General features: G+C 28.6%; 1 protein-coding gene and 1 long non-coding RNA gene across 4 annotated transcripts in view; one reads left to right on the top strand and one right to left on the bottom strand.

Moving 5' to 3' along the window:
• The window catches only part of LOC127277076 (uncharacterized), a 98,148-nt gene that overhangs the window by 49,999 nt on the left and 33,597 nt on the right, over positions 1 to 14,552 (top strand). The window lies entirely within an intron of this gene.
• LOC127277058 (lachesin-like) overlaps positions 1 to 14,552 on the bottom strand; it is a 218,843-nt gene that overhangs the window by 38,995 nt on the left and 165,296 nt on the right. For all 3 annotated transcript variants that reach the window (XM_051297888.1, XM_051297883.1, XM_051297875.1), the window contains 2 exons: positions 2,421 to 2,638; positions 1,926 to 2,001 (listed from right to left, as the gene is read on the bottom strand). In XM_051297888.1, coding sequence (XP_051153845.1) covers positions 1,926 to 2,001; positions 2,421 to 2,638 — 294 coding nt within the window. The remainder of the gene's footprint in view (positions 1 to 1,925; positions 2,002 to 2,420; positions 2,639 to 14,552) is intronic.

Here is a 14,552-nt window from a genome sequence, read left to right on the forward strand (position 1 = left end):
CTACTGAATTTAAAAGAACAAAAGAATTCCAAACTATTTGTCTGACAAAAATTGTCTTATACTACTGAAAAAATTGTCTGACATACGCTGACTTCTACTACTGAAATTAAAAGAATTCCAAACTATTTGTCTGGATAAAATTGTTCTATACTACTGATACAAAAAAACCTTTGTCTGACATAGACTGGTTTCTACTACTGAAATCAGGAGAAGACAAGAATTCAAAACTATTTGTCTGACTAAAATTGTCTTATACTACTGAAAAAATTATCTGACATACGCTGACTTCTACTACTGAAATTAAAAGAATTCCAAACTATTTGTCTGGATAAAATTGTTCTATACTACTGATACAAAAAAACCTTTATCTGACATAGACTGGTTTCTACTACTGAAATCAGGAGAAGACAAGAATTCAAAACTATTTGTCTGGCTAAAACTGTCTTATACTACTGATACAAAAAACCTATGTCTGACATAGACTGGTTTCTACTACTGAAATCAAGAGAAGACAAAAATTGTCTTATACTACTGATACAAAAAGCTTTGTCTGACATACACTGACTTCTACTACTGAATTTAAAAGAACAAAAGAATTCCAAACTATTTGTCTGACAAAAATTGTCTTATACTACTGAAAAAATTGTCTGACATACGCTGACTTCTACTACTGAAATTAAAAGAATTCCAAACTATTTGTCTGGATAAAATTGTTCTATACTACTGATACAAAAAAACCTTTGTCTGACATAGACTGGTTTCTACTACTGAAATCAGGAGAAGACAAGAATTCAAAACTATTTGTCTGACTAAAATTGTCTTATACTACTGAAAAAATTATCTGACATACGCTGACTTCTACTACTGAAATTAAAAGAATTCCAAACTATTTGTCTGGATAAAATTGTTCTATACTACTGATACAAAAAAACCTTTATCTGACATAGACTGGTTTCTACTACTGAAATCAGGAGAAGACAAGAATTCAAAACTATTTGTCTGGCTAAAACTGTCTTATACTACTGGAAAAAATTTTGTCTGACATACACTGACTTCTACTACTGCAATTAAAAGAACAAAAGAATTCCAAACTATTTGTCTGACTAAAATTGTCTTATATTACTGGAAAAAAATTTTGTCTGACATACACTGACTTCTACTACTGAATTTAAAAGAACAAATGAATTCCAAACTATTTGTCTGACTAAAATTATCCTATACTACTGATACAAAAAAACCTTTGTCTGGCATAGACTGACTTCTACTACTTAAAATAAAACAACACAAGAATTCCAAACTTTTTGTCTGACTAAAACTGTCTTCTACTACTAATAGAAAAATTTAAACCTTTAGAAAAGCTGAGGCTGACTTTTACTACTGAAATTACCAATACAAAAATTCGCAAAATATTTGTCTAACTAAAACTATATTTTTCCACATAAAATAAATTTTTTACATTTCTGTGAATAATTTCCCCATTTTTTAAAATATTCCACTAATTTTCTAAATTACACTCTGATTAGTTCAAAAAAAAAATTTTTTTTTATAATTCTAATTTTCTGTTAACAGAAAATATAAATTAAATATAAATACAATTATAAATGCCTTTAATATAAATTTTTTTTTCGCTTCTTTTGTACTTATTGATTGACGACGCTTTTACTGCGGCCCACGTTTTACCTTTCGATCAGTAACATCGTAAATGCAGCCACTACGAATTTACGACTGGTACACGCTTCTCTCACTTATATAGAGAAAGAGGAATGAATGGCAAAGGGTAAAACTTATCGAGGAAGTTACAAATATCGGAAATTACAAAGTGGAAAACGATATTAATATATACCAACAAAAGATATAATACTGATATTTTTATACTATAAAATAAAAAAAAAAAAAAAAAGAAAGAAAATCAAAAATTTACTCACCATAAATGCGAATCGTACCATCTGTCTCTCCTCGTGGATTTTTTGCTACACAATTGTAGCTTCCGTAATCTGACATCTGTAACAAAAACACTTAGTTACAAAACACTGTAAAATTACAAAACAATAAAAATTAAAAAAAAAATTTTTAAATTAAAAAAAAAAAAAGAAGATTGAAAAAAAATGTCAGATGCAAATTGGCTTTTTGAAATAATATACCAAAAAGGTTCAACGAGAATCAATATCTATTTTTTCCCTTTAATAACACATCACTAAACACTCGAAATGAAACAAATGATTTTCTATCAGATAAACTCATAAACGTCAAATGGTTTATTTCCAAATTGTGAATATTTACTTTTATGAATAACTTGTTGTGTTATTTTTCAGTGATTTTTCAAATTTTTGGTTTTCAAAAGTCATAACAAAAATAAAAAAAAAAAATAGAAAATAAAATAAAAAAAAAATAGAAAATAAAATAAAAATGATAACACTCACCTGAATATCGAAAATAGTTAATGTCATATTTGTCTTATAGGAAGGTTTCTCAGGAATGGACGTTACTTTGTACTTCTTATTTTCATGTATCATAAGACCATCTTCACGTGTCCAATAATTTAAAGACGTTGGATGCGCCTCCGTGTGACATTCCAATGTCACAGAATATCCTAAGGGCACACCAACCAATTGATGAGGTATAGATAACATCGGTGGAACTGTAACAGAGAAGTGATTGATTGGCTCATAAATGCTCCAATTATACCAGCAATATACAGAATAGGTATTTGCGAATCGATATCCCTTTGCCTTGTGTATCAATAAATTTTCCTCGAACCCCACTAATGTCAGGTTTATACATTTCATTGCTTTTTCAAGCGACTTTCTTTTATTTTCATATTATTTTCTGCATATAAAAAAAAATGTACACTGAGAAAAATGTTTAGTCAGAGCAACCAAAATTTGGTTGGGCGAACAAAAAAATTTTGTTGGTATTTAAACAACCAAACTATTTGTTTGAGTCAACCAAAAAATTAGGTTAAGTGTTTTTTGTTGGCATAACAAAAATGTTTGGTTAGCCCAACCAAATTTTTTTTGTTAGGTCAACAAAAATGTTTGGTTGATCAAACAAACAGTTTTTTTGTAAAATTAAAAATTTTATTCTACCTTATTTCTTTTCTTTTTATCTTTTTTATTTATTTCATTATTTATTTATCAATTTAACATTGAATTTATATTTATCCAATTGAAATATTTATGGACTTTAAAAAATCTAACCTCCGCCTGGGATCGAACCTCTGTTTTAAAACTGAAGGTCGGGAGCTCTGACCACCGGGCTACCCATCCTTGTGAGAGATTTAAACTAACTGTTCTCTTAAGCTATGAGCTAAGAGCGAATCAAACTATTTGGTTGTCGCAACCAAATTTTGGTTAGGACAACAAACGATCATTTGGTTTCTTAGACCAAACTATTTTGTTGTGTTAACCAAATTATTTTGTTGTCGTCACTAAATTTTGGTTGGAATTTAAAAATGTTCAACCAAATAATTTTGTTGACCTAACCAAATGTTTGGTTGAGATAACCCTATGACTTTGTTTCAGCCAACCAAAATTTGGTTACAAGAACCAAAATTGCCTAACCAAACAATTTAGTTGCAAACACTAAATTTTTTTCCTCAGTGTATATATATATACACTGAGAAAAATGTTTAGTCAGAGCAACCAAAATTTGGTTGGGCCAACAAAACAATTTTGTTGGTATTTAAGCAACAAAACTATTATGAGTCAACCAAAAAATTTGGTTGAGTGTTTTTTGTTGGCATAACAAAAATGTTTTGGTAATCAAATTATTTGGTTGTCGTAACCAAATTTTGGTTAGGACAACATACGATCATTTGGTTTTTTAGACCAAACTATTTTGTTGTGTTAACCAAATTATTTTATTGTCGTAACCAAATTTTGGTTTTCTATGTTGAACCAAATAATTTTGTTGGCCTAGCCAAATGTTTGGTTGAGATAATTCTACGAATTTGTTTCAGCCAACCAAAATTTCGTTACAAAAACCAAAATTGCCTAACCAAACAATTTTGTTGCAAATACTAAATTTATTTTTTTTTGTATAAAATTGGGATGATTTAGGAAATTATTTCTCAATATTTTCAATAATAATAATTGTGTCCTAGTTTTAGAAAATATGCTTGTTGGTTTATTTTTGGCAAAAGTTTTCGCTTATGCACTACTGCGGGAAGTTAGGTAGTTTTATCTTCTAAGTTAAATCCCATGCGCAGAATCCAAGTACATCGCACAAGACTTAATAAAAAAGTAATCCCATTACGATGAACGTCTCCACTAACCCCCCCCCCCTCCCTCCCTTTTATCCTCACTCGTCGTTTCCTATATAATATCCTCACGGCGGCGGCGCTGAGGCACTTCAATTTAACTTAAACCTTGTGAACATTATTCCCATTATGCCAATCTGAAATCTCTAATATGTATTCATACCTTCCTATACCTTTGTCGAAAAGACAAAACGTTGCTTCAAATTTAAATGTCATTAAAAGCTCCCGGCGATAATTCTAGATGCTTTCGTTTTACAATATATAATATAGATACACTGCAATATATATACAGTGATACAAGCCCTTTTTAATAGAAAAAAATTTTCAATTTTCAAAATTAGAATTTTTTCATTTTAAAACATTTTAAATATTCAATTTTTTTTTCAATTTTAAGTAAAAAAAATATATAAAGTACTAAATTTGAATGAAATAATTTTATTTTCACAATAGTTAATTTTATTAAATGTTTGTCCCATCAATAACAGTCAAATATCTCTCAGTTTGGAATTAAAATTAATATTTAATATTAAATCAAACCTATTTTTGTTTGACACTATATTAAAGATATTTTAAGTTTGATCTGAATACAAAATATTTCTCAGATAAATATATATGTATTTCATATATATATATATATATATATATATATATATATATGAAATGCATTTGCTAAATATATATTAATTTAAAATTCGTGATTAAAATTTAAAAGCAATTATTTCTATCTTCCAAATATTGGCATTTTTGAATTCACTTTAAATTGTGTTTTACAATTATTGTTATTTTTTTTTTTTTTTTTTGCAAGATTTGGCAACCAAAACAAGCCATCTAGATAATGTTTCACATCTTAAGGCAGATCTGGAACAGATCTTGTTACCATATGATATTTGAACTAAATTTTTTCTCACAAATGTGATCCAAATCTACGTCGCGTTTTATTAATATCTTCGGGAAAATATCTGTACTTAAAATAAAGAATTTTTATATCTATATAATAAAATTCATAAACAATTAGATTTTATTTGTGTTCGTGAAATTGTATTTAAAAAATAATTTAAAATTTAAAACCGTATATCCTGTGTAAGATAATTTTTATTAAATAATATTAAATAATATTAAATAAATCCCGTCAACTTATTGAATAAATATTTTAAAAAAGTATTTAAAATTCTAATACATTTTTATTGTTGCTACTTGACTATAAGATTTTTTTTATGTATTATTTTTTTGTCTTTTATAATACTTTTTTTTATCGTATAAAATATATATATATTAAATATTTTTATAGGTAATGCTTTAATAAATTAAAATTTTTTTTTATAATAAAGTGTTTTAAAATTTTTATTACCTGAAGAGGAAATCATACATTATTGATATCAAAACGACGTTTTTACAAAAAAAAAAAAAAAAAAAAAAAACTCCGGAGAATTTTCACTACACGGAGAAAAAAGATTTCTTTTATAAAGTAACTTTTACTACTTTCAGAGTAAAATTGGACCAACTCGAAGTTTCTGCGCATCTCTGGCAATTTTTACTCCAAAAATAGTAAAATTTACTCTAGAAATAGTAAAACTTACTACGGAAACAGTAAAATTTACTACAGAAATAATAAATTTTACTATTTTTGGAGTAAAAATTGCCAGAGATGCGCAGAAACTTCGAGTTGGTCCAGTTTTACTCTGAAAGTAGTAAAAATTACTTTTTCTTTTTCTCCGTGTAAAATTTTATTACTGAATGGAAATACTATAAAAAAAATTTATTTGGTTTAAATAATAATCAATTAAACAATTAAAATAAAATTAATAAATTTTCCAGAAAAATGTTATGTCAGAAAAACCTTTTTTTTCTATTTTTTCTGAAATTACAAAATTCTTAAGTTATTTTCCATATTGGATTTACACAAAAAAAAAGCTGATGTTATTTTTATTGCGGGTAATTTTCTCCAATGCTAAAACCCATAAGATTTAATCCACAATTAGGGTAAAATTTATTGAGAAAGCTTATTTATTATTATTATTTATTTATTATTATTATTATTATTATTAATAATAATATTATATAAGTAGATATTATAGTGAATATATATACATATGTATTATTATATAATATTATATCCTTATTTATTTATTTATTTTTTATTTAACACCAATTCTGGTGTTAAAATTACACTTTGTTTTTCCTGTGTATATTAGCAATGTGAATGTAAAATTTATTTGATTTGTATTCATTTCTTTTATTATTTACAAATAATAGAAAAAAAAGAATCTAGTGACACGAAAGCACGTAGATGTAAATGACTCTAAATAAGCTCCAAAAAAAGCTCCCCCCCGTTACCATGAAAGATCCCTTTTCTCCTCCCTCAGGAATTTCTGTTTAGATCCTCCTCGGTCCATCCCTGTGGAACGCACTCTATTCGCCATTCTCTATCTTTGCTCGGGATACTAGCAGTAGTGGAAAACTCTTTAACATCGATTTCTTCTCTCTGAAGCGAGAGACAGAGAGAGAGAGAGAGAGAGAGAGAGAGAGAGAGAGAAAAAAGAAGGCAATGTCTGTGTTTTTCGAAAGAACCAAGAACTAATATCCACTGAGAAATTGTTGTCCAGTAAAAGTCAAATGGACTACGAATTTTCCCTCGGCACTTGAAGCTTAGTAGTAGTGCAAAGATCAAAAGAATCATAAAGTACATGTTGAATCCGTGACTTCAGAATTTCACTCTTTTATACGTGTACGAGAACAGGTACTATATATATTGAAAAAAGAAGATTTTTAGAACACGAAAACAAGCCAGTTAAAAGCATATTTTATCTTTTTTTTCATTCAGATTTTTAATCTTTTTTTTTCACTCAGATTTTTAATCATTTTTTTCCCCAAAATGAGATTTCCATTTCAAATATCTCAATCTCAAACACTAATTGAGAACCAATGAAAAAAGAATTCGATACGAGAATGTGAGATTTTTCAAAAAAGAGCATATTACCTTTTTTTTTCTTTTTTTTTAACTCTTTTTATATATTCGACTTCTCGTCTCTCTGCAAAGGACGAAGGAAGCGAGTGCTTCTTCGAGAATCGAGGATTCGACACCTTCTTAAAATGCAAAACATCCCTGCATCTGAGAATGAGAAAGACGTGAAAAAAGAAAAAAAAAGAAGGGGGATAGAAAATAAAGGTGAAAGGGAAGCCTGAGACACGACGAAGGTTTGGAAGGGGGGAACGAGGTGACACTCCGATCCTTATTGCGACGACGACAAGCATTGACTTGGAACTCGAGCCCCCCCCCCACCCCCGTCGCAGGCTATTCACTATCACCACTAAAAATAAGGAGAAAAATCAAGTGTCCCTCTCCATGAACAAGAATGTAAATTTTTTTTTTTTCATTACTTTTATACCAATCAATTTTTTAGGGGGGGGGGGGCGAAAAAAAAACCACACGTGTCTTACACAATCTGTTACCTCTTTTTTTTTCCTATTCCTCTTTTACCCTGTATAGTGATGATTCACTGAACTGGAAAAATTCTTCTAGAATGAACACATGACGACTGATTCACGAAATCTCTCGCAAAAAGATTTTTCTTTAGTACAAACTGAAAAAATTGTTTTAAGCAATTTTTTTTTTAAACATTTTTTTAAATAAATTATATTCAAATCATTTTTTTCTTTTTGAATCAAAGATATTTTTTTTCTAAATAAAATATTTACATAATTTTTTTTCGGTGAAAAAATTGAACAATTTTTTATAATAAATTGAGAATAATTTTCCTTTTTTCTATTAAATATATGATTGATTGAGTTTTATATGGAAAGAAATCACGAGAAAGAGAGAAAGAGAGAGAGAGAAAATTTATTTTTTGAAGTTTAAACATACCCCCTAAAGACACATGTGAAACTAGAAACGACGGGAAACCCAAATTGTGGAGAATAATGTGGGTTGTGAGCTAATTCAGGTGGAAGTTAAACAATGTTGGCGGTGCATGCTCTGTACACTTGCACTGTGTGGCATGGTCTGCACAGTTAAGGTTAGAGCAAGAGAGAGTGGTCTTAAATTCATTGCAAACCTACACGGGGTGGTGGGGGGGGGGTTTAAGTACAGTCCTTTTGACTATAGTAGCGTTCCCTGTAGAATTATCATTCAAATTTCAAACGATTTTGAATTATTAAATCTGTCATTTTTCATTTTATACAAAAGAACAATTAACACACAAAAATATTAAAAGGGGGAGAAAAGAAAAAAAATTTATTTTAATCAATTATCAATTTACTCTATTCACGCCAATAATTTATATATTATGCCTGACTAAAGTCTAGTTTTACTACTAGTAAAATTATTAAAAAAAATTTATTAAATTTTATTACTACTTTTTATTTGTATTTCTATATTACACTACACAATGTCTGACTAAAATTGGTTTATACTTCTAATAAAATTATCAAAATTAAAAAATGTCTGACAGAATATTTACTTGTACTACTGATTTTTTGTAAATATATTTTATTCATTCTGTTCGACTTAAATCGAGTTGTACTACTGAGAAAATTTAATTTACGTCTGACTGAACATTTACACTTACTACTAATTTTCTAATTTAGTCACTATGTCTGACTAAACATCATTTATTCAAGGTCACTTGAAGGTCAAGTCAAGGTCACTTGAAAGTCAAGTCAAGGTCATTTGAAGTTCACCACAAGGTTAAGTTAAGTAAAGAATGTCGGACTAAAACTAATTTACACTACTGAGAAAATTATAAAAATTTCCAGTCTGACTAATATGTTCTTGTATCACTGTTTTAATACTATGTCTGACTACACACGATTTATACTACTAAATTAGAAAAATTGAAAATGTCTAACTAAATATTTACTTGTCTTACTGATTTTTTGTAAAAATATTTTATTCCTTATGTTTGATATAAATATTGAGTTGTACTACTGAGAAAATTTAACATACGTCTGACCAAATATTTACATTTACTACTCATTTTCTAATTTGGTCACTATGTCTGACTAAAAACTATTTATACTACTTAACTTCAAGTCAAAGTCATCCAAGGTCACGTCAAGGTCATTCAAGGTCTGACTTTGAAGGTCAAGTCAAGGTCATTTAAAGTTCACCACAATTTTAAGTCAAGTAAAGAATGTCGGACTAAAACTAATTTATACTACTGAGAAAATTACAAAAATTTCCAGTCTAATATGTTTCTGTAACACTGTTTTAATACTATGTCTGACTACACACGATTTATACTACTAAATTAGAAAAATTAAACATGTCTGACTAAATATTTACCTGTTCTACTGATTGTATACTTTGCGCGAACTAAAATGAATTTTTACTACTGATAAAATTACAAATATTAAAGAAAGTCTGACTAAATTTTTATCTTTACTACTCACTTTAGATACCATTTTCTGTTCTGATCAAAACCGTTTTTATTTACGAATCAAATAAGTTTTTTTTTTCAATCTTTCAAAATTAGGTTAATAATTTTTTCTCAATCTACAAAATATGAACTGCTTTTAAACTATATTAATTTTTTTTTTTCATCCATCCCCCTTTTTTTCCCCGCCATTAATAAAAGTTTATAATTAACTGTTTCAAAATCCTTTCACCCACCGTTTCTTTTGCGCGCCAAAGTCTTCTTTATATTATTTCCAAATGGCTTTAGAGAGATGAGTTGATATTAAAGAAGACGAAGAAGAAAAAGTTACAACTTCACGTGAAATATTAATAAAAAAAAAAGAAAAGAAAAAGAAAAATAAAATACACAGACGGAAAAGTCCAGTTTTATATGAACTTTCACATTTTACAAATCCTCATATGTCAAAAGGTCAGATTAGCTCGTGATTTTAAACGTTCATATTAAACTGCCTCATATTTTTTGTCCAGTGAAATAGGTCTACGTGATCTCCGTCGACACTTCCTGCTATGGAGAAAGTATATACGGAAGAATATATATATATATATTCCAGGCCGCTTTATAAATTTTAGTCCCCACAAGTTTCTTCCCCATATAAGCAACGGATTAAAATTCCATGAGAATTCCGGTTGTTCGGGGAGAGGGAAAATGTTCAAAGTTTCAACTAACCAAACGACAACGAATATGTGGTTTTATAAAAAAAAAAAAAAAAAGCATTGCTGTCCCACATTATAATACGAAAAGTCCTCAAATTAGATTCTGAACATTTTATTTTACGATTTAACAATTTTTATTATTCTCGAATTTAAAAAAAAATATAAATGCAAGAAAAAAATTCTTTTTTTGTTTTTTAAAAAGAAGAAATAATTTATAAAGTAATAAATAATAAAAAATAGTAGTCAAAACCGAGGTGAAAAAATTAACGTTACTAACGTTACTAATGTTACTAACATTACTAATGTTACTAAAGTTAGTACCTATAAAAAAATAAAGAGTTTCTAAAATATATTTTCGCAGAAACTTTGACACTACTTTCCCATTACCACTTTCACTTCCACTTAAACTTTTTATAATTTTCATTCCCATTTCCACTTATACTTTTTCTAATTCTCATTCGCACTTCCATTCTCACTTCTACTCTTTCTAATTCTCATTCCCATTTCACTTCCACTTTTTCTAATTTTCATTCCGATTCCTATTTCCACTTCCAGTTTTTTATATTCATTGCCTCTACCTTTTTTTCTAATTCTCATTCCCGCTTTCACTTCCATTTCCACTTGTTCTAATTTTCATTCCCATTTTCACTACCACTTTTTTATATTCATTGACACTTTAACTTTTTCTAATTGTAATTAAAAAAAAGTGGAAATGGTTGTGTAAATGGAAATTAGAAATTAGAAAGAGTTTTAGTCGAAATGACAACAGCTAATGAAAATTAGAAGTGGAAAAAATGGGAGTAGAAGTGGGAATGAAAATTAGAAAAAGTGGAAGTGGAAGTGGTAATGAAAATAAAAAAGTGAAAATGGGAATGAAAATTAGAAAAAGTGAAAGTAGAAATGAGAATTAGAAAGAGTGGAAGTGGGAATGGAAGTGCGAATGAGAATTACAAAAAGTGGAAGTGGTAATGTCAATAAAAAAGTGAAAGTGAAAATGGGCATGAAAATTATAAAAAGTGGAAGTGAAAATGGAAATGAGAATTAGAAAAAGTGAAAGTGAAAACGGTAATGAAAATAAAAAAGTGGAAGTGATAATAGAAATGAAAATTATAAAAAGTGCATTATTAAACATTAAATACTTCCTGGTGGTCGATTTTCGACAAGTTTCTGCAAAAATACAATTTAGAAACATTTTCTTAATTTTTTTATAGGTACTAACGTTAGTAACATTAGTAATGTTAGTAATATTAATAACGTTAGTAATGTTAATTTTTCTACCTGGGAAAATAAAATTATAAAAATTAATTTTATTATTATTTAATAATAATAATAATTATTATTATTATTGTTATTGAAATAATGGAATAGTTGAAGGTAGTGAATGTATAATATTTTGATTAGGTCAGTTTCAAAGGTACTTGGGATTATACAAACAAACCATAGCTATGGCAATAAGTATTTCTTTGGATCTCAAATGAACTGTTTCTATTACCCAGCCTCAGAAACTAGATCTGCGTGTATACTACATTTCTCGAACCGACAATAACGGAATTAATTACAAATGGAAAGGATTGCTTTGTGCGACACCACAACCTTGAAGAGGCATCTCTCCTCTACCATAAAGGACAGGTTTGTTTCCCTTGGTAGATATACGCTTTGCCAAGAGGAGACGCGCGGCCTCACTCTCTCTCTCTCTCTCTCTCTCTCTCTCTCTCTCTCTCTCTCTCTCTCTCTCTCTCTCTCTCTGTGCGCATACATTTTGGTCGCTCCTAGAGAACAGTTGAAACTGACACACTAAATTAAACTGAATAGCCATCTGAGATCAGTCGTAAGATCTAAGGAATTTCTCTCCTTTATTATTGTAAATACATTAAATTATTCAAAATCAATTAGAATGCTTGAATTTTGCAAATTGAAAAAATTGAATATAATAAATTTCATCTCAAAAACAATACTTTATATTGATAAAATCAAATAAAAAAGAAATCTATAATGTCTGACTAAACATTTACATTTACTACTGATTATTATTTTATTTTGTCTGACTAAAACCGAATTATACTACTGATAAAATTAGAAAAGATATCGTAAATGTCTGACTAAACGTTTACATTTACTACTGATTATTATTTTATTTTGTCTGACTAAAACCGAATTATACTACTGATAAAATTAAAAAACATATCGTAAATGTCTGACTAAACATTTACATTTACTACTGATTATTATTTTATTTTGTCTGACTAAAACCGAATTATACTACTGATAAAATTAGAAAAGATATCGTAAATGTCTGACTAAACGTTTACATTTACTACTGATTATTATTTTATTTTGTCTGACTAAAACCGAATTATACTACTGATAAAATTTAAAAAAAAATCGTAAATGTCTGACTAAACGTTTACATCAAATATTGACTATATAATTTTTTCCATTTTGTCCGACTGAAACCAATTTATACTACTGATAATATTATACAAAAAAAGTCGAAAAGTCAAACCAACTATTCACTTGACTTGGCTAAATTTAAAAATTTTTTAAGTCCTACAAAATATTGACCTGTACTACTAGCAAAATTTGCTAAAAGTTAACATGTTTGACTAAATATTTACTTGTACTACTGATTTTGTTATTTTATTCCTTATCATACTAAATCGAGTTGAGTTGAGAAAATTTACATTACGTCTGACTATACATTTATATTTACTACTAATTTTCTCGTTTACTCACTGTGTCTGATTAAAAAACGATTAACGTCAAGTCAAGTGCAAATCGAATTGATATCAAGTCAACCTTAACTCAAGGTCAAACAAGGTCACGTCAAGGTCATTAAAGGTCAAATCAAGGTCAGCCAATGTCATTTGAAGTTAATGAGAAGGTGAAGTCAACTTTCAAATATATTACAAATGAAAAAATTACTAATATTAAAAAAGTCTGACTTAACATTTACTTGTACTACTATTTTCCTATTATACTACTGAATTTCTGACTAAAACGAATTTGTACTACTGAAAAAAATAAGGAAATTTCCCGTCTTACTAATACGTTCTTGTATCACTGTTTTGACACAATGTCTGACTACACACGATTTATACTACTAAATTAGAAAAAATATAAACGTCTGACTAAATATTTACTTGTACTACTGATTTTTTTGAAAAATGTGAATTTCAAAACAAAGGGGGGCGGGAGAAGAAAATGACTATATTTTTTTAGTGTCACCCCCTTCTTAATATTTCAAGTGATAAACTATATGAGATAATGGAAGTATAAAATGATGTTGAATATTATATGGATATAACAATAAAAGTTATCGAGAATAAAACACAATTCAAAGTAAACAGCACGTAAATAATCATAAAAATCCTTTCTATTATTTCTTCTCTTCTCTGGCGCACGGAACAACTCAAACGCGTTACTTGAGGCAGAAGTAACTCAAGTGCGGAATATGAACCTAAAGAAGTTCTCTCTCTCTCTCTCTCTCTCTCGCAGCAAGTACAAGTTTTATTCTTACTCGTTTAACTCAAGGTTCACCTCAAATTCGTCTTTGTTAAATCGAACATTTGAAAGGAAACGATATTTTCGTCCATTTATCCAAGCGCACTTCCTTGATTCGAATTTTTTTTATTTTTTTTTCAATCGAACAAATTTTTTTAACCCTACATAATTAATTATATATTTTCATTGATTTAGAAAAAATACCCACTTGGAAAGATTCCCCGGAAAGTGCCCCCTGGAGGTTCTATCAGAATTCCACCGGAACTTCCAACGTAATTCCGTCGGAATTCCATCGGAGTTTCAAAGAATTTCCGACGGAATTCCGATTAATTTTTTTCAAAATTTTTAGAGTCCTAATTCCGTCGGAATTTTAAAATTTTTTAAGTCTTACAAAATATTGACCTGTACTACTAGCAAAATTTGCTAAAAGTTAACATGTTTGACTAAATATTTACTTGTACTACTGATTTTGTTATTTTATTCCTTATATTAAATATAATTAAATATTAATTATACTAAAGAATTTCCGATGGGATTCCGACGGAATTAGAACTCTAAAAATTTTGAAAAAAATTAATCCGAATTCCGTCGGAAATTTTTTGGAACTCCGATGGAATTCCGACGGAATTACGTTGGAAGTTCCGGCGGAATTCTGTTAGAACCTCCAGGGGGCACTTTCCGGGGAATCTTTCCAAGTGGGTATATATATACAGAAAAAAATCTTTA

The sequence above is a fragment of the Leptopilina boulardi genome, unplaced genomic scaffold (genome assembly GCF_019393585.1).
Source record: "Leptopilina boulardi isolate dan_hultmark-lab unplaced genomic scaffold, ZJU_Lbou_2.1 LbouV2_110, whole genome shotgun sequence".
NCBI classification, from domain to species: Eukaryota; Metazoa; Arthropoda; class Insecta; order Hymenoptera; family Figitidae; genus Leptopilina; species Leptopilina boulardi.